The 20000-nt window shown below is 49.5% G+C and overlaps 1 protein-coding gene across 1 annotated transcript in view; it reads left to right on the forward strand.

The window, feature by feature from the left end:
• The window catches only part of USP22 (ubiquitin specific peptidase 22), a 29939-nt gene extending 11771 nt beyond the window's left edge, over positions 1-18168 (forward strand). The window contains exons 3-13 of the mRNA XM_056136748.1: positions 2581-2694; positions 4362-4463; positions 5099-5268; positions 7364-7511; positions 8520-8625; positions 10583-10741; positions 13135-13261; positions 13884-13975; positions 14842-14904; positions 15810-15959; positions 16875-18168. Of these exons, the coding sequence (XP_055992723.1) occupies positions 2581-2694; positions 4362-4463; positions 5099-5268; positions 7364-7511; positions 8520-8625; positions 10583-10741; positions 13135-13261; positions 13884-13975; positions 14842-14904; positions 15810-15959; positions 16875-16917 (1274 nt within the window). The 3' untranslated portion in view covers positions 16918-18168. The remainder of the gene's footprint in view (positions 1-2580; positions 2695-4361; positions 4464-5098; positions 5269-7363; positions 7512-8519; positions 8626-10582; positions 10742-13134; positions 13262-13883; positions 13976-14841; positions 14905-15809; positions 15960-16874) is intronic.
• The last annotated feature ends 1832 nt before the right edge of the window (positions 18169-20000 follow it).

The raw sequence follows: 20000 nt of genomic DNA on the forward strand, positions 1-20000 counted from the left end.
TCAGTCACTAATTTGCTTTTTGTCAAGGTTTATCCTATCGTAACATTTATAGGTAGTAATTTGTTCCTTAGTATAGTCGAACAGTGTTCCATTGTGAGGATAAAATTGAGTTTTGTTAGTCCATCTGTTAACAGATGTTTGGGTGTTTTCACAGTTTGCAGTTAAGACTAATGCTTTACAAATATTCCTATATATGTTTCTGTGTATGTTTTTGAAAGGTCTGGGAACAGGCTTATGGAGAGAATGAGCAGAGACCAAGAGAAGAATCAGGCTAGAATGGGCTTATTGAAATGTTCCCAGGTGATGTTCGTGGGCTTCCGAAGAAACCCAGTGAAGTCATGCCTAATATATATTCTGGGGTGCACTTAGAGAAAAACACAGGAAGTCTGGAGTGAGGAGCAGGCTAGCTCAAGGGTTTTCAAGCGAGCAGGTTTCAGGAACTACAACAGTAATAAGAAGTCCCTGTTAGGTAGTAGTTTAAGGAGCCGTACATGTAGATCCTTCTCCCTGAGCCCTTGAGCCGACCTAACAGTTTTCATTTCTTTGGAATGAAAAGGTCCGCTGTGTAAGTCTGATTAATGTTGCCAGACTTTTCCATAGGATTTCCAGCCCCACCAGCATTCAGGCAGCTTCCAATTTCTCTAGTCTCCTCCACACTTGCTCTTTGCTTTTCAACCTTAGCCATTTAATGGGTGTGAAGTCGTAGTTTACTATGTCTTTGATTTATGTTTTCTTAATAGCCCATGATATTAAACAGTTTTTCATGTGCTTATTGGCCATTTGTGTATCTTCTTTGAAAAAATTTCTATTTTAGTCTTTGGCATCAAATATGAATCCATTCCTAACTGAAAGGTGAAAACCAAGTCCCCCATCTTTTCTTCTAAAGAGTTTTACACTGTAAGCTCTCTTTTTGGAGTGGAGTTGAGGGACACCCCTGACTGTGCTCAAGGTTTACTCCTGCTTTGTGTTCAGCGATCACTCCTGACAGTGCTTCAGGACCCATAATATGGTACCAGGGATGGAACCAAAGTTGACTGCATGCAAGGCAAGGATTTTAACCCCTGTATTATCTGGCCCTATCATACTTTTTGTTCGTTTGTCTTTGGGTCACCCACCCAGTGATGCCAAGGGGTTATTCTTGACTTTGCCCTCCCAAATTACTCCTGGTAGTGCTCAGGGGACCACATGGGATGCTGGGGATCGAACCCAGGTCAGCTACCTGCTAGGCCAGTGTATATACCATCCCCATGATGCATTTTCGTTCATTTTTTCTGTTAATTTTTGTGCATGATTGATGATAAGCATTGATCTTCATTTCTTTGCATTTGGGTATCTAGTTGCCCCAGCACCATTTGTTGAAAAGACCAGTTTTTCCTAATTGCATTGAAATAAGTATATGCCTTCCTCAAAATGAGAGTTTCTCTGTCAGCTCTATGTTTGGCACATTTGTCATTGAACTGCTTCTGCCTTTCTGAAGTTTCTATCATCCTCTGTGTAAGCTTCTCTCTGGTCCAGTGTCTCTTTTATATCCCAATGTCCAGAACAGCCCCATAAAGAAATACGGAGTGTCAAAGGGCAGCAGCATTGGTGAGGCTCTCAGACAGTTCTCTGGAATTTTGTTAGGTTTGGGAGGAGGAGCTGGTAGGCATGGGTGACTTAAATTGCTGTTTTGTGTTTCAACAGAATCTGCTTTTGAGTACTCTAAAGATAAACTACAGTATTATCAAGTCGTGTCATGGTAACTTGATCATGAAATATAATAAAAACTGATTTATCAAGAATTACAGTTTATTAGGAAATGTGCTGTAATGGTTCTGCATCTTGACATAATTGTCACGCAGACCTGCTAATGCAGTTACTCCTGCCAGTTGTTACCGGACAGGAAACTCAGGCTCAGAAGTAGAGTGACTTTCAAGTATCTAGAACCTAGTAAGAGGCATACCGATGCTCCTTACCAAGTGTGTACTCTTCTCCGTGCACTGGAGAAAAGCTCAAGCCCCACTCACTCAGCACAGGATGGTGGACACTGTGGCAGGAAGTCAGCGTAGCTGCTCAGCATATTTTACTGCTGTCCTGACAGTAAGGGAGGCCAGTAGCTGTTGCACTCCTATTTTGTAATGAGAATTTTAGATCAGTAGAGCACAATTACTAAATTTGAGGAGACCAAGAAACCTTATAAATAGGAGAATCAGAGAATTTTGACTCTTCATACCACCCTTCAAAGAAGAGGAGGATCCTGATTCTTGACTCTTAAGTCCCTGACAAGTCCCTCTTAGATTCTTCGATCCTTGGGAGGAGGTTCCAAGCAAACATTCTCCTGCTTCATCTGTTCAGGATAAACTTGCTGACTTGGAGGAAATGTCCTGTAACAATAGGATTCTCTGATTTGAGAGTAGAAAATGTTGCTCTCATATGTCTCAGAAATGTGTCCTTATGTATCACATTGTGTATCATATGTGTCCTAAGAAATGGTGCGCTCATATGTCTTAGAAACTGTGTCCTTGCATATCATATTATGTATCATATGTGTTCTTATGTATAATATTGCAATTTTTAATTTATTCTCCTTTCTGTTTTCAGCCATAGAGCTTATGTATGGAGGCATCTACTGCTTTTTGTGTCAGGACTACATATACGACAAAGACATAGAAATAATTGCCAAAGAGGAACAACGGAAAGCTTGGAAATTGCAAGGTGTGTTTTTCTAGGGTTATATGTCTCATTTTTTTCTCAGCTGCATTTTCCTTTTGTCTCCTGAGAGAAGAGTGGGTGTAGAGGAAGACAGTAGGTCTTGGGAGGCTGGTTTTCTGTAGAATGGGTTCTCATTTGGTGGAATGATCACTAGTCCCTCACCAACCAGTGTGCCCTCTTCCCCGGCCAAACCTCTCCCTCCCTCCTATAGCTGAAGTGGAGCCTGGTGAGGCTGCAGGTCTGCAGCTGCCCACAGTGCTTAAGAAAGAGCAGGTCCCAACACCCCTGGGCGCCCATTAAGGAAAGCGTTCAGATGCAGCTGGGCAGGCCACATCCCCATCTAGTGGACAAAGGATTCCATGTTCACGTCTCTGAAGATGGTTTGCTCCCAGCTCCCCTCTTCTGTTCCAGAAAGCCACCTCGCCTCAGTCATACTAGAATGGATATTTCTAGTACCTTTTGTGTGGAGGTTAGCCAGTTTTGGATTAACATTTGTATATTATTTTGACAATAAAAAATTTTAAAACATAAACACCTGGGAAGAAGGAGAAAAAGCTCAGAGTAAATTTAAGTATACTATTGTTCCATAACATATAAATCACATTACTAAGATAATACATGTCCTGGAATAAAATAAAATTTTTCTAAAATCACTTTATTGTTTTCTATTGATGCAATGGTTTCTCTTTCACTGTGATTTGAGTTACGCAGATAATTTTAGATGATGTGGAACCAAGTATTTCTGGGTGAATAAAGTGTGTGTTGAGATAAAATGGGATGCTTATTCTCACAGACACAGTCAATTATACTTATAAGTCTTCTGTGGGGGCCTATAGAGGTGAAGGCGCTTCCCTTGGGTGCTTCTGACAGCTGGTTTGATCCCAGCACCACTTACAGTCCTCAAGCAGAGCCAAGAGTACGCCCTGAGCACTGCCAGGTGTGGCCCCAAAGGCAAGATGAGTATAAGTGTTCTACAGGATGTATTTTAGAAATATTACAATTTTTTTTTACCTTTTTTTTTGGATGGGATTGGGGTTAAAGTTCTCAAAATAATAGGGGAAGGGTGTGGGGGCCTCCCAGGCAGTCCTAAGGAGGCTCAGGAACCCTGCTAGTGGTTCTTAGCCAGGCTGATGACTCAGAGTAAGAGGAAGACATGATGCTGAGGCTGGTGGTGTGCTGTCAGGATACCCGGGCCACTCTGGCACTGCTGAAAGCTCTGGGGCTGCATCAGAGATGCTCAGAGGACCTCATGGTGCTGGGAATTGCATATGGTCAAGGTGTGCCCGATAGCTGCTGTACTACCCTAGACCCCCAAGGTACTTCACAGCATATTATTTTCTGTTCACAGGAAAGTCTTTGTCCATCAGAAAGTCTTTCACCTAAGACTTCGCTGGAGCTGAGACTGATCTTTCTCTCTTTTAGTGAGCAGTGTTGCTTTCCTTCTGGCAGGGAATCCAGTGTATGCTCTGCACAGTCTCTGAGAGGAAGTCCCCATCGCGTCCTGTGTGAGCCCACCACAGTGTTGGGTGACCTGCAGGAAGATCTTGTGTAACAAGTCCCTCGCTGAAATGCAGCCTGACCAGATGTGTATCCACAGCACACTTAACTTCTAAACACACTTTGATAAAACTGTCACTCATTGCTCCTGTTGCTGGTTTTCACCTGCTTAGGTGTTGGAGAGAAGTTTTCAACCTGGGAACCAACCAAGCGGGAACTTGAACTGCTGAAACACAACCCGAAGAGGCGGAAGATCACTTCTAACTGCACCATCGGTAGGTGGGGTGGGGGTGAGCATAGGGGAGTCTCTTTCACTCCCACTTGAGCGTGCTTCTCAGGCTTGAAAAGTAGATATCTCAGTGGGATTCTAAGTGGAGTTCCTTCCCTGGCCCTGTCAGAGCCCTTGTTCCCGGGTGTGTGAGTGGGGTGGGGTGGTGACTTCTCTCCTGCACCCCTCGGGTTCTGCCTGTGTGAAAACTCAAGTTTATTCTGACCAGGCTGATGCTGTGTGGTCACTTTCAGGGAGCAACATAAGAGTGTGAGTTTGAGAGAGACGAAATCTACTTAGAAACATTCTTAAAAGCCTTTTTTTGTTTGAGAGGCACCGTTCTCGCGTGAGCAGTTACAACTGAACATCGTAGAGTACCTTGGGTTGGTTCATTTAAACATGCCTGAAAGTGTGTGAGGTTGAGCATTCCTCAGTGCTCACGTGGCATAGAGATGATGTGAAGTTTGTACAAAAGTGGCTCGATGATCCTATTTCTTCTCACGCATTTCTTGCTTCTTGGGCGAATGAATGAAGGGAAGTGTACACATCAGTGGGTTGCTGCTGTGCGGCTGGGGCTCAGAAATATGCGTGGTCAGTGTTGTGGTCATTCCGGCTAAGAACTCCTGTCTACTTCGTGCCCAGGCCTGCGCGGGCTGATCAACCTGGGGAACACGTGCTTCATGAACTGCATCGTGCAGGCTCTCACCCACACACCTCTGCTTCGGGACTTCTTCCTGTCCGACCGTCACCGGTGTGAGATGCAGAGCCCCAGCTCCTGCCTGGTCTGTGAGATGTCCTCGCTATTCCAGGAGGTAGGGCAGGCAGCCTCCGTACCAGAACCTTCTCATAACAAGCCCTCCTCCCTCCTTGCCCTCTGCTTTAATACCAGCTATGATGGAGGGAGGCACATTTCTGAAACCTTATGTGAATACATTTTTTTTTTCATTTTTTAAAAAGTTTCAAAATGTAGAATGACAGAAAGGGGGGGAGGAAAGCATGTGGAATTGGAGAGATCCGTCAGGGCACATGACTTGCTATGTCTCAAATTTGATCCCAGTTATGATGTGCATCCCACACCCCCAATACCAGCATTGCTGGGTGGACCTCTGGGGATTCCCCAAAGACCACTGTTGTGCCCTGTGGCCTCCATATAGACCCAGATAAGTTCATATCGCGTCAGAGAAATTGAACCATTTGCCCAGTTGGCAGAATATAGTTGGGAGTGGCCCGAGTTCCTTGAGCTGTATGACTAAATCTTATGTACCTGTATGTTTTATGGAAGACACCTTTCCCCTGCGTCTTCCCAGAGGCCATCATTAGATCAGAGACTGCCACTAAAGCTGGAACCCATGCATGCAGGAGGCCTGAGTCCCATCCTGGCACCACACATGGAGCCCCTGAGCACTGCTGGATACAGCCCCCAAACAAAAGACACAGGGAGACTTCTGGCATCATTTTTAGAGGACAAGGATGCGCACTTTGAAAAGGGCACAAGGGGCGGATGGCATTCATTTCTGCATGTACTATGGCTGGGTCACCTTGCTACTTTACATCATGATTTGAGGGGTTGTGGGTCCGAACTTGCCACAGTACTGTCCTTATTTTGGGTTTTGGGCAATGCCTGACTGTGCTCAGGGTTTACCCCTGGCTTTATGCTCACGCTCGCTCCTGGCAGGGCTTGCGGGACCATATTTGGTGTTGGGGATCAAACCGGGTCCACCATATTACAGGGTAACCTCTTTATTCATTGTAATATCGCTCCAGCCCTACTGTCCCCTTAAAGAGATGGTATTTCCCACTCCCTGGCTTTTGGGCCACACCTGGCATACTCAGGGCTTAGTCCTGGCTTTTCACTGAGGAATTATTCCTGGTGGGGTACAGGGGATTATATGGGATGCTGAGGATTGAATTTGGGGTTAGCTGCCTGTAAGGCAAATGCCCTACTCCCCCCACCCCCCCATACTATTGCTCTAGTCATGGAGATTGAGTTTTCTGTAATACTGAGTGCTAGGTCAATCAAGTGATCTCTAAATTGTATTTGTGACTCTCTGCCCTCAGTATCAGCTGCGGTCTTAGGCAGCAGTTGCGTTGGACCTGTCCGTCTGTCCCTCACCAGTGCTTCTGGCAGAACTCAGACGCGGCATGTGGTGAACTCAGAATAGGCTCTCTGAAATGAATGAATGAATGAATGAATAAATGCCAAAGCATGTGGCTGTCCCAGCTAAAAAGCCTGGGCTTGTGCCTCTTCCTAAGTTGCTGAGAGGAATTAGATTTCACTCATGTACCTGTAGGAGACAGCAGATCCTGCAGAGGCTGTTTCTGGAAAGGATCCTTTGGCACAGCTGTGACAGGGCCACAAGGCCTAGGTTACTTCCCCTCTGGCTCATTTCAGACGAGCTTCCTGGTTCTCTGGTCTAGCCAGCCCACTTCCTCCTTCCATGCAACAACCCTGACACCTAGTGAGCAGATGACCACCCCAGTGTAGGGGGCGCATGGGGGTGCGCTCTCACATGTGCAGTTTCCAGGTCCTGTTAGGCTGAAGGCAGGTAATGGAACAAAGGTGCGAGAGCTGCCTTGCAAGCCCAAGGGAGTAGAGTGAGAGTCAGCTGCCCCTGATGGAAGGTGGAGTCATTCTGACCAGACTCACCATACAGACAGGCAGGGTGTATGTGTGTGTGTGTCTGCCTGCGTGTGTCTGTGTGTGTTGAGTGTGCTTGAATGCATGTGTGTGTCAAGTGTGTGTGTGTGTGTGTAGTGTGCATGTGTGAGTATATGTGTGTTACGTATGCTGTGTGCATGTGTGTGTCAAGTGTGTGTGAGAGAGAGAGAGAGTGTGTGTGTGTGTGTGTGTGGAGTCCAGAGGGCAGCATTTACTGCTGACGGTGTTTTCTTTGCCTCTCTCTGCAGTTTTACTCGGGGCACCGCTCCCCTCACATTCCCTACAAGCTGCTGCACCTGGTGTGGACACATGCCCGGCACCTGGCAGGGTACGAGCAACAGGACGCTCATGAGTTCCTCATTGCAGCCCTGGATGTGCTGCACCGGCACTGCAAAGGTGGGCCCCGTGCCTATCGTTGTGGGGGGGCTGGGGACAGCCTGTGTCCTGTTTGTGTCTGTTGCTTTTCTCCTCGACGCCAGGAAGCACCGTGCTGAGCTCAGACCCTCAGGCAGGGTCTTTATAGTTCTTAGTGGCCCTGAGCACTGCCATGGGAGAGCCCTGCAATATTTGTTTTAACATGAAAGAGCCCATGTGGTGGTGTTGCCTCCCGCCAGGCAGTGTGGTGTTGCGTGCGTTCTGGCCAGAGCAGGGGTGGCGGGCACCTGGCATCGGCGCTGCTGTGCTTGCTAGCCTGGCTGCTGTGCTGGCCACTCTGTGGCTCCTGCTCTGGGTCCGGGGCATGTCTGACAGCTTCAAGCATAACTTGCCATCAAACCTGCACCCTCCCTGTTGGATCCCCAAAGGATCTCATCTCTAAACAAACCAAGAAAACTGGGCATACACACCTCAATTTATGCACTGGCCAGGCCTCCCTGACCCTCACTCAGTTCATTTTTGGTGCCACTTTCATTTTAAAGTCTTACAGATCTGGCCAGAGACTGCGTTTGGGCCCATCTCACCAGAACAGTTGTATTCAGATGAAAAAGGAAGTCAACAGCTCTCTGGTGACTGGAATGAATATATCTATGACTATGTTTTGGTTTTCTGTGGGTGGGTGCCGGGGTCGCACCCCAAGTGCTCAGGGCTTACCCCTCGCTCTGTGCTTAGGGATCTCTCCTGACAGGCTCAGAGGATATTAGGTATATTTGGGGTGGTGGGGATTGAACACAGGCTGGCCTCATGTAAGGCAGAACATCCCACCTGCAGTACTATTGCTCCGGCCCCGAGATGTATTTGAGTGCCAAGAGAGAAGCTAAGGAGGTCTTAGGGAACAGAAGGAAAGAAAATTGAAAGGAACAGGAGCCAGCTGCGTTGTCCTCCCCTCCCCCAAGTATTCGAGTGATGTCCTTTTCCCATTCCCCTTTGGGGCAGCAGGTGCGAGCCACAGCTGTGCTCTCTCCCCAGGTGATGACAACGGGAAGAAGGCCAACAACCCCAACCACTGCAACTGCATCATAGACCAGATCTTCACTGGCGGGCTGCAGTCTGATGTCACCTGCCAAGTCTGCCAGTAAGTGCCTGGCGCTCTGGCCCTTGTGCTGACCCTGCTGTGTCCTGGGCCAAAGCTGTGGTGCTCTGTGAAGTCTTGAATGTTTTTGATTCTTGTACTGTATCTGCAGGGTATTTGGTGCAGCCTCCAGAAGGGACACACAGGTTGGCTTGAGCAGCTCCCCACGACCCCACGACCCCCCTCTCCGCCCCACTCTCATAGGGCCACCTTGAAAGTGCCCAAAGGAAAGACAATGAGAACCTGTAGGCTGAAGTGTCGGGCCCGGTCCCTGAGTGAGTGGAGGTGTCATTTCTGGGGGTGTCGTGCCCACCCCCACAGCCAGCACATTCTGGACGCTTTCCTTTGGAAAAAGACTGGACTGAAGGGTGCTGGTGTTTTTGGTACAGGTGCCCCAAAGTACCTTTATTTAAGTTATGCTATAGTTTCCTTTTCCCTTCCTCTGAAATGAAGCTCTTCTCCTGAGCCAGGGGGAGGAGGCCTGGACAGATGAGGGCTGAAAAGTTGACACCCAGCCATGGGCATTCCGATGGCCTTTACTGTTGAATTCTGCAGCTCCTTGGAAGGCTCTAGCTAGTGGCAGCGGGGAGGCGGTGCGATGCTGGATGGAGCCGGGCCCTCTGCATGCCCTCTGGCTCGCTCCTGCTGTCTCTAAAGAACATTGTTTTCAGCCCTGGTCACAATTGACTAAAATTGTTTTAGGCAGATAGTGGAGGAGGGTAGCTTTGGCCTAGCAGCAGTGTGGCGGCAGCCCCTGTTCTGTGGCACATGCCATCTCAGAACGTCACTCACGAAGCCCAAACTCACACTGTCATTTGTTCTGGCTTCAAAACTGGGGCTTAGCTCAGACTTTCGCAAGAGGCAGTGTGCACACCCCCCGCCCCCCAGCTGGAGGTCAGTTTTGCCCTCCTGTGTGCCATCGGAGCCTGTCAGCGGTGGACTTTCTAGGACTCAGGCCACTTGCTATAGTTAAGCTATGGCTTTTCTTCTATGTCACGGTCACGGTCCTCCCGTTGTTCATCGATTTGCTCGAGCGGGCCCAGTACGTCTCCATCATGAGACTTGTTACTGTGTTTGGCATATTGAATGCGTCACGGGGAGCTTGCCAGGCTCTGCCGTGCGGGCGAGATACTCTCAGTAGCTTGCCGGGCTCTCCGAGAGGGGTGGAGGAATCGAACTCGGGTCGGCCATGTTGGCTGCATGCAAGGCAAACGCCCTACCGCTGTGCTATCTAAATTCCTAGGAGGACTTCGCTTGGTGGATGAGCCCGCAGGCACCCTTCCTGGACTCCCAGCCAGTGCAGTCACTGTGAAGTGTGCTTGGAGCTCCCGCTGTCCCCAAGGGCGCTGTCCTTCCCTCCCACAGCGCCCACGGTGCTGGCCTCTAACTGTAGCCCCAGAGCCTGAGGTTCAGCAGTGCCCCCTGCTGGCCGCCCGGCCCCTTCAGGGATGCGCTGTCTGCTCCTCCTGAGTGAGGGGCATCTGGACAGGGGCAGCACCAGTGGCACCTGACTCTCTCTGTAGCTGTCACTTGTCCTGGGTGTTTTCAGCAAGGGAGCAACAGCGGTCCACAGGCGCCATGATGGGAGGACACACATGCACACTGGAGTTGTGGAGGGGGTTTGGGGAAGGAGAGAGAGGTGCTACACTGTGATGGGTGTGGTGCTGGAATTAGGTACATGATAAACCATAGTTAATAGCATTGTAAACCACAGAATCGCAATTCTAAAATTTCAGAAAATAATTTAAAAATAATAAGGGCTGGAGAAACAGTACAGCAGGCGGGGTGCTTGCCTTAAGATGTGGCTGACCCGGGTTTGATCCCTGACATCCCATGTGGTACCCGGAGCGCAGCTAGGAGTGGTCTCTGAGCACTGTTGGCTGTGCTTGGAAACAGAAAGTAAAATAAGTCATTTCAGAAGATTAAGGATTTTGTTCTCTATGCTTTTTCCTCTTCCCAGTGGCGTCTCTACCACAATAGACCCATTCTGGGACATCAGCCTGGATCTGCCGGGCTCTTCCACCCCGTTCTGGCCCCTGAGCCCGGGAAGCGAAGGCAGCGTGGTAAATGGGGAGAGCCACATAGCCGGAACCACAACGCTCACTGACTGCTTGCGAAGGTAAGACCCTGTGCCCGGGCTTCTGAGGGAGGAGGACGGTCTCCTGACACCTTGGGCCCGCACGTCTTGTGGCTCAGAGCAGTGTAAAACCCTGGGGTGGCCCACAGGTGCGGGTGGCTGCACTCAGTGCCCAGTGGCTTCCTCCTGTGAGTAAGTCACAGTTTTGCAAAGTGAGTGTGGTGTCTGCTCAGCTTTGCCTGCTGGAATATCTGTTGAACTAGCTCAGGTGTGTCCACTGTCCCCTGGAGGCCGCCAGAGAGAAGCTGTTGGCCCCTGAGCTAACTGAACCCCAGTGACGCTGCTGGTGGGGCAGAGCGCCTTTCTTCTTCCCCAGGGGCTTCCTTGGTCCTCGTTCTGGCAGTCCCAGGCTGTGCTCTTACTCTCTGGCCCAACTTCCACCATATCAGCTCTCCGTGGATGTGTCCTTCAGGGCTAGGGATTGTCTCAGACTGGTCTTGTAATGACCCTTCATAGCTCTCGCATAGAGTTGGCCGCTGGTAGGTGCTTGGAGGATGGATTCACCTGCATTTATGTAATCAGAGCACTTGTAGGTTACAAATAACTGAAACAGACCAAGGCGCCAATCAGCATCTGAAAGTACGTTCAGCTTCTGGCACACTCTCCTGCCTGCCTGCTCAGAGCAGGACACGCGATTCCTGTGTCCACACGTTTTCTTCAGAACAACCGATACGGGTCCAGAGACTTGAGTGCAGAGGGGAAGGCACTTCCTTCCATACAGCTGGTCCTGCTTTGGATCTTTGTCACCATACACTGTCCCCTAAACCCTGCAGCGTGGTGTGGTGCAAAACAAGAATCAATCCGGATATGAAACCCTGATTGTGAGCCTCTAGTTTGCCAACATAGGTGCCCTCATTGCTTAAACATGCGAGGACTAGCTACCAGCTTCTGTTGGAGATTTCTGTGGTGTCTTGTCCCCACTCAGAAACTCTTCAGACATGGGGAGGAGGGATGGTAGTCACTTGACTTACATTTTTGTCCAAAATTTCTTATAATTAGTGTTGAAGCCAAATTCCTTTCACGTCTGAATGTGGGGCTTGTTTTGATACATTAATTTTTGATATTGAGTTTGGTTCGATCTACGTATCGGTTGCAGGAATTAGCAGTTTGGCTGAGATGATGAGGATTGTGGGCAAAAAAAATGTTCTTCAGCATGGTGGTACTGCACATGGGGGAAGATAACGAAAAAGAAATGGCCCTGGAACGCTTGTCCCCAGGGTCCCCTTCCTGTCTGGGAGTCCCCCAGTCAGAAAAGGTCGCGGTCATCAGACGCAGCAGCATCTTGCCCCGGTGAAATAAGATTTCCTCAGACCTGCTTCTGAACAGATTGGATATTTTTTAAGCTGTGAACTTTGAAATTTTACTGAGAGTAAAGTGAGCTATTTTATTAGTTTTCATCTTCACCATTAGAAATATAGCTTTCCCCCTTAAATTAAACTCTTATTGGGGGTGGTGGTGGTTTGGGGACCACACCCAATGATGCTCAGGGCTTACTCGTGGCTCTGCACTCTGGAATCACTCCTGACAGCACTCCAGGGAGCATATGGGTGATCGGACCCAGGTCAGCAAGTGTAAGGCAAGTGCCTTACTTGCTGTACTGTTTCTCTGGCCTAAATAAAGCTTTTTTTTTTTTAAAAAAAAAAGCACTGTTAACATGAGATGTAGTCTACAACCACCAAACTAAAAAATGTACCTGTCAAGGTGTTTGGGGGAGTGATAGAAGCTGGGACACTAGTGGAGGGAAGTCAGCCTGGTGGGTGGTGTTGGTATTGGAACACTGCATGCCTGGAGCCCAACTATGAATAACTTTGTAAGTCTTGGTTGCCTTAGTTTAAAACACATTTTTTAAACTCTGCTTTTATTTTTGAGCATCACAGTCAGCATGTGCACCACAAGCGTGGAACCAGCAGCGACTCCCAGTGCCATTGCAGCCCAGATGCGCTCGTGCACTCCAGCAGCAAGGGAGGGAAGAGGCGCAAACTAAAGCCTGTTAACATTTGTATTAAAAATATCAAATGTGATTTAAAATGTTAGGGAAGATGGAAAAAAAATAGTTTCAATTTTGAGATTGTAAACCTCTCTGTTGTTAGTAAATAACATACTGAGAGCATTTTTTTTTTTTTTTTGGCTTTTTGGGTCATACTGGCGATGCACAGGGGTTATTCCTGGCTCATGCACTCAGGAATTACCCCTGGTGGTGCTCGGGGGGCCATAGGGGATGCTGGGAATCGAACCCGGGCAGGCTGCGTGCAAGGCAAACGCCCTACCCGCTGTGCTATCACTCCAACCCCGCTTTTTTAAGAACTCTTTTCTCTTTCTGCCTCCCCCAGTATCCCCACCTCAAACTTTTTTTTTTTTTCCCTGATGTCTTGCAGATTCACCAGACCAGAGCACTTGGGAAGCAGCGCCAAGATCAAATGCAGTGGTTGCCATAGCTACCAGGAGTCCACCAAGCAGCTCACCATGAAGAAGCTGCCCATTGTGGCCTGCTTCCATCTCAAAGTGAGTGTCCCGGGACCGTCTAGACTGTGTTCTCTGTGTTCTCTGCCCCGTGCAGCTGGGAGCGGGGGGCGGGTCTGGAGACAGAAAGTGCTTTGGTATGAGAGCAGGAGGGAAGAGTCTTCTCAAGATTTTACTACTCTTCTTACCTGGTTTTTTCTCTTTCCTCGACCCTAAAGTTTTCTGTGTGTTTTTTTGTTTTAATTTTTATGTTTTTATTGGTGAAACACCATGAGGTACAGTTATAGACTTTGTGCTTGGGTTTCAGTCATACAATGATCAAGTACCCATCCCTCCACTAGTGCCCATCCTCCACCACCACGGGTCCCAGCATCCCTTCCACCCCCTGTCCCCCCATCCCACCCTGCCTCTGTGGCAGGGCATTCCCCCTTGTTCTCTCTCTCTCTCTCCTTTTGGGTCCTGTGGTTTGCAAGCGAGGCATTGAGTGGCAATCATGTTTGGTCTATAGACTGTTTTTCTTTAACTTTAAAAAGAACCAAAGGTCTCGAAAGGGTCGGGTGAGATGGGTGAGATAATAGCCCTTTTGGCTTGGAGAGGAGCACGAAGGGGTGGGGGGAGGGAGCCTCAGGCAACTTCTCCCTGTCTCCTCGAATTGTTCCTGTAGCGCTTTGAGCACTCTGCCAAGCTGAGGCGCAAGATCACCACCTACGTGTCCTTTCCCCTGGAGCTGGACATGACCCCCTTCATGGCCTCCAGGTGAGAGCGGGTTTGGTCCACTGCACTGGGGATGGGGTGTGACTATTAGGGGTGTGCTCCCGGAGTTCCAGCCGTAGATAGGCACCTGTTGCAGAGCTCGGCTATCCTCAGGTGAGTCTCGTTCATGTTTTGTGGGTTGTTTTTTATAAACTCACAAAATTGTCAAGGTAGGATCACATTAAGAAAGCAGCTCTTAGGCTGATGAAGCCAGTTTTGGAATACAGCCAGTTCAATTTGCAGCTATAGATTTTATTTTTTTATTTTAAAATTTTGGATCATAGACCACTTGTAATTAACCCTCCAAAAATGGCAAGACTCATATATTAGACAGTGCTAATTGCTTGGACTGTTGTAACCTATCATGACCTAAAGCACTGTATTTTCTTACATTTCTCTAAAGGCTAGGTCAGGGTATTGTCGTGCCAGGCTTCCTTAGTGGGGCTAGGGGCTATACCCAGCAGTGCTCTGTGTGGAGAGATCACTCAGGTGGTGCTCAGGGAACCAAGTGTGTTGCGGGATTTGAGCCTGGGTTGGCCACATGTGAAGCAAACACCTTATTCGTGTCCTTTCTGGGCTAGCAGGTTCTGATGGACCGAGGTACAGCAGGCCGACCTGGGGTTTGGCGCTCCACCTCAAAGCTGATTGGCCCGTTGCTCTTCTGGTTCACTTGGCTAGCCTGAGTCTTGGTTTCCTCACCTTAATTCTGGTTCAGTCTGCCATAGAAGGAAGATTTGTAGAAAGAACTAGATACGATGTGTGTGCATAAAATATCTGGCACAGTAGTTCCCCAATCACACTAGTGATAGCATTTGAGTCCTGGGTCTCACAATTATTTTGGATGTTGAATTTGCTCTTGTTCTTTATAGCAAGGAGAGCAGGATGAACGGGCAGTACCAGCAGCCTATGGATAGCCTCAATAATGATAACAAGTAAGTGGTGCCTTGGGGATATGTCCTGGGCATCACAGGTGTGGGCAGGGATCGGGATTTGGAGGGAAGCCTGCCTCTTTCTCTTTTTCCCCTTTGGCTTTTTGGGTCACACCCGACAACGTTCAGGGACTACTCCTGGCTCTGCACTTGGGTATTACTCTTGGTGGTGCTCAGGGAACCATATAGCATGCTGGGGGTTGAACCAGGGTTGGCTGTGTGCAAGGCAAACACCCTCCCCACTGTGCTGTCGCTCTGGTCCGACCTGCCTGTGTTTCTCTGGGACACAGCTATACTGAGTGACAGCAATAGAGTTCTGACTCTTTTTGGCCATTGGCCTGCTTCCAGTCTTGCTGACCTATATTAAAAGTACTTAATCATCTTATTATCTCATTCCTACTTTGGACAACCTGGCAGGCTACCGAATGTAACCTGCCCACACGGCGGCAGAGTCTGGCAAACTCCCCGTGGCATACCCATTATGCCAGATACCAGTAACAATGATGAGTCTCATTCTCCTAAAGAGCCTTGAATATAGCACTTTCTTAAAAATCTCAGGGCTAGGATGAAGGAGACGTTACTGGGGCCTGCTCGAGGCAATTGACGAATAACAGGATGGTCGTGATTCATGAATCTTCTGTTGGTTAGGAATGGGCTTTCTAGTTGCATTGTAAATGCCCCCTTCTGTTGCGGGCCCTGCAGCCTCTTCCCCACTTACCTTGTCCTGCTGGTGGTGTGGCAGGGAGGAGGAGAGGGAGAGTGGTCTCAGTACCCGCTGACGCCAGTTGCTGAGCCAGGCAGTCTTTCTTCAGAACTGGGGATTTCTCATTCGAATGAGCGTCTGGTCTCTGGTGCTAGTACAGTGGGTTCATTGCTCTCTCTCCCCTACTCCCTTCTTCCCAAACTAGATACTCCTTGTTTGCAGTTGTCAATCACCAGGGAACCCTGGAGAGCGGCCACTATACCAGCTTCATCCGGCAACACAAGGACCAGTGGTTCAAGTGTGATGACGCCATCATCACCAAGGCCAGCATTGAGGATGTGCTAGACAGTGAAGGGTAGGTCCAGTGCCCCTCACTTCCCACTTGAAAACAGAGTCCAGGGCTTGTGCTTGTTACCATTCAGAGTTGTTTGCCTTAATTGCTGGAGTGCTGTGACTTGTTGCAGATAGAGAACGTGATGACCTGAGTGCTTCTAGAAGCATATAAGCCCAGTGCTCATGGAGCCTTGCTGTCCAGAGCCTCTCTCCTGTGGCTGCTTCTAGTCCTTCCTGGCATAGTCACCTACCATTCTGATGCACTAAGTCCTTCCCCAGCCTATAGAATCATTGCCTTAAGAGGAAAAGAGGTGTGTTCTTGAGCCCTAAGGGTGACCTGCTCTCTATCCATAAGGCTTCTGGGCTTTGAATTGTCATTGATAGGACTCAGACACACCATCTCCACCTCCATTATTGCCCTTTCCCCCGAGACAGACAGACAGAGAGAGAGAGAGAGAGAGAGAGAGAGAGAGAGAGAGAGAGAAAGGGAGGGAGACAGAGACAGAGACAGACAGTCACACACACACACCCCTTTGGGTTTCTATATATAAATGCTGTGTTTGAGAGAAGAACTGTGGCAGTGAGGATTACATGCCCCCATTGTAGGGTCCTACCAAAATCAGCCCCCTCCTCCCTCATTGTGCCTCCCCCTCTCCTTCCACATCCACACACAAGGTTTCACTAAGTGCCACCATGAACAAGTGAGGCCAGGCCAATGGGGAGGTCAGTCTGGGTTTGCTTAGGCATCAGGTAGCCAGTGCCACTACCCCGCTGCCAGGGCGCCTTCTCCTTGGGTACTCACTGAACCCCCAAACCAGGACATCAGACTGTCTGAGCTGGGTAGAGGCCGTGGTCTGAGTGTTCTGGAGTCCTGAGGTGAGGTTCTCCACACCCTGAGAATTGAACAAAAGCACGCTTTCTCCCTTTGCCTTCACAGATACTTGCTGTTCTATCACAAACAGTTCCTGGAATACGAATAGCCTTATCTGCAGCTGGTCCCCAGAAATGAAGGCAATGAGTTGGCAAGCACATGTTGGCATCAACGCGACCCCTGTCCTCACCGGCGTCCTGTGCCCGCCACCCCCGCGGAAGTGCCCCCAGGAGCACCAGGCTCTCTGCCGCCTGGGCCCCTGGGGCCTTGGTGCAGTTGGCTCCCAGGGTTGTGATGTGCAAGCAGAGGGTGAGGAGGGCTCTCGGGGTGTCCAGAAGAGCACATTGAAGGAAGGGTGCACCTGGGCTGGGGGAGCAGAGCAGATCTGGAGTAGCACATCTCCTGTGCTCCTTGAGAGAACTGGGGTGTGGGGTGGAGGGGTGGGGATGTCACACCTTAGCAGCCTGGCCCAGGTGCTTCAGTTCAAAAGGCGCCAGCTCATTTCACAATTAGGGTACAGGAAAGCAACAGGCTAGGGTGGTAGAGGTGGTGGGGAAGGACAGCGGTGTTGAGTCCCTTTTTCTCGAGAGTTAAGTTCTAGCTCTGTATAATCAGGAATGCTTAGCCCCATTCTGTCAGCAGATGCAGAGCGCCCCCCAGAGCCTGTGGGCGGGGCTGCAGACACTGGGTCTGCGCATGCCTGTCCTGCAGATCCTTCGCCCCAGACTGCATGTGAAGTGTCGCCTGGTGCGCTCACTCCCTCCCTCTTTAAACTCGGTGTTTTCTTGGCCCTCCCCTTCTCTCCCACAGTGATGAATTTCGTAAGTGTGATGCCAGTAATGTGAAAGAATTATCGCGTTTATACGGAAATTTTAGATGGTTTTCTCCCTTATTCCTGGTGGGGGATGAATGTTGCTTTCTCACTGGTGCTGGGTGCTTGCCTCCCCCCTTCCCCTCCCCCTTCCCGTTAGTGTCTGATTCTGCTGCTGGCTACAGCCCATGGGAGTCAGACCACAGCTAGAAGTGTCTGTCGTATCAGTCTTTTGAGTAAAGGAAAGCATTTAGGTGGTTTCTTTGTTTCCCGTCTTCATATTTGCTTCTGGCCACCTGTCCCAGTAGCTGTCTGTAACTGTGTGGTGCTGGTGTGTCTGGATGCAGGAGCGGCGCCCGCTGGTCGGTGCCGAGGACACCTGCTCGGCCTTAGTGGCATTGCAGTTCTGGTTTGTGGCTGTGCTCGTTGGCAGAGCTGCTTGGGAAGATGCAGCAGTGTAGAGCGTTCCTTGTAAGATTCCTTGCATGCGTCTGTCCGTTCAAACCCAAACGTCCATTGTTTGTACATTTACGGAAAACTGCACCCCAGCGCACGGGAGGAAAAGGCGTGTTAGTGTAGTTCGGGAAATACCCACTTTCAAGCTTGATTTTGTCCTAGTAACCCCATCTGCATCTGAACAGGGTCAGTGTTGTTTGTTTTTCAGTAAAGAACCAAATATTAAATATTTAGTCTTTAAGAACCACACAGTTTCTGCCCGAGAAAAACAAATGAATGTAGTGGTATTCCAGTAAAACTTTATTTGTGGGCAAAGTTTAGTTGTACCTAATTTACACGTCGGTAAAATTTTAGGACTTCCCCTACCTTGCTCCACCCTCCCTCTACTAAAAATTGTGTGCGTGATTCTCAATTGGCAGAGCTGTGCAGAAGAAGCGGCAGGCGGGACCCTGTCTCGGGCTCAGTTGGGCAGCATGAGCTGAGTGGCGACTGCCACACGGGAAATTACAGAGCACGGGAAACATCTGATAGTCCTGCAGTAGGTTTTTAAGCCCCTGATGAGTTCGTTGCTAAGTTGTATTACTGTGTTTAAGAAAGCTAAGTTTTTAATGGCTTTGAGATAGAATATTACCAGAGGGGTTAGCATGGGCGCAGCTCAGAAACAGCGCCTCTTGACTGTGTGACAGCAGAGTTCGGGGAGAGGAGGAGCCTGCAGACTTCAGAGCCACAAAGTTGGCCCTTGCGGCAGCCTCAATTTCTGGGGTGTCCCGAGTTGGAGTGGAGGCAGGCAGAGTCTTTGGGGTTCCTGGAACATTGCCTCAGATGTGGCCAGCCCCCTACCCCCCATGCTCTTCTCCTCTGTACCCACGACTGCCAATGGGCGCAGCTGCACCTAGACTTGAGCACTAGGTGGAGACAGCAGCGATCGGTAGGTGTTTTCACCTTGGGGCTCAGCTTAGTACCGTTTCCTGGTTACTAGCATCTTGGCACTTCCCCTTCTCGTTGTTGCCGTGCAGTCGCCTGCACTGAAAGAGCGTGGGGGCAGGGCACGTGGGACTCTGGGATTTCTTTAGGCCAGGGTCCAGGCTTTAAGGTTCCTACATTCCTATTGACCTCCCTGCCCTGTGTTGAGATCATCACAACTTAGGGCTGCACCCTTGGGGAATCATTAGGGGACATCCCCTCACACTCTATTCCTAAGGTGTTGGCTGTCACTGAAGCGCTCTGCAGTGAAGCTCCTCAGACCTGTGAAGTTCTTGGAACTCTGAGCAGTACAGAGAGCAGGTCTGGGTGCTCCGTCCAAAAAGGCATGTGTCTGGGACCGGGCTGTGGGCTCAGCTGGGCCTGTCAGCACCTGGACCCCCACCTCCAAGCCCCTGTGCATCGTGGACCTGTGCCATGGTACCTTGGCTCGGGGTGTTCGCTTTTCCTTGTGTGAACTGGCTATTCTTTTGACAATTCAAGTGGTCGTTGCGTGGACTGTAACTTGGAAAACAAAAAATTGTAGGAAAAAAGGATTCCAATGATTGTGCTGCTGATTTATTATTATTACTCAGATGTGTGACACCTCCCTTTACCTGTCTTTGGAAACTGTTTGCCCTGCTCCCTTAATGGCTTGTAGTCTTTACTATCTCCTAATAAAGCTCTTTTATTCTGAAAGTCGACCTGTGTCCCCTTACTAACAGCAGCTCAAGCAGTGCCGTGGCTGAGCCCTGCCCTGGAGCACCTGCCTGCTCAGGATCGTTCGGGTGCTGACCGAGCACTGGGGCTTGCGTGACTTTGTGATTAGCCTCTTCCTCCTCTCAAGGGCCAGGAGGACAGTTATCCAGAGTGAAAGAGACACATACATGTCTGTCAGACTGGTGCACGGAAGTTCCCCAGGGGGCTTCTTTGTGTGCACATGCCCTTTCGGCAGTGCTCCCTGA

This window comes from Sorex fumeus, unplaced genomic scaffold (genome assembly GCF_029834395.1).
Source record: "Sorex fumeus unplaced genomic scaffold, SorFum_2.1 ptg000122l, whole genome shotgun sequence".
Taxonomy (NCBI): Eukaryota; Metazoa; Chordata; class Mammalia; order Eulipotyphla; family Soricidae; genus Sorex; species Sorex fumeus.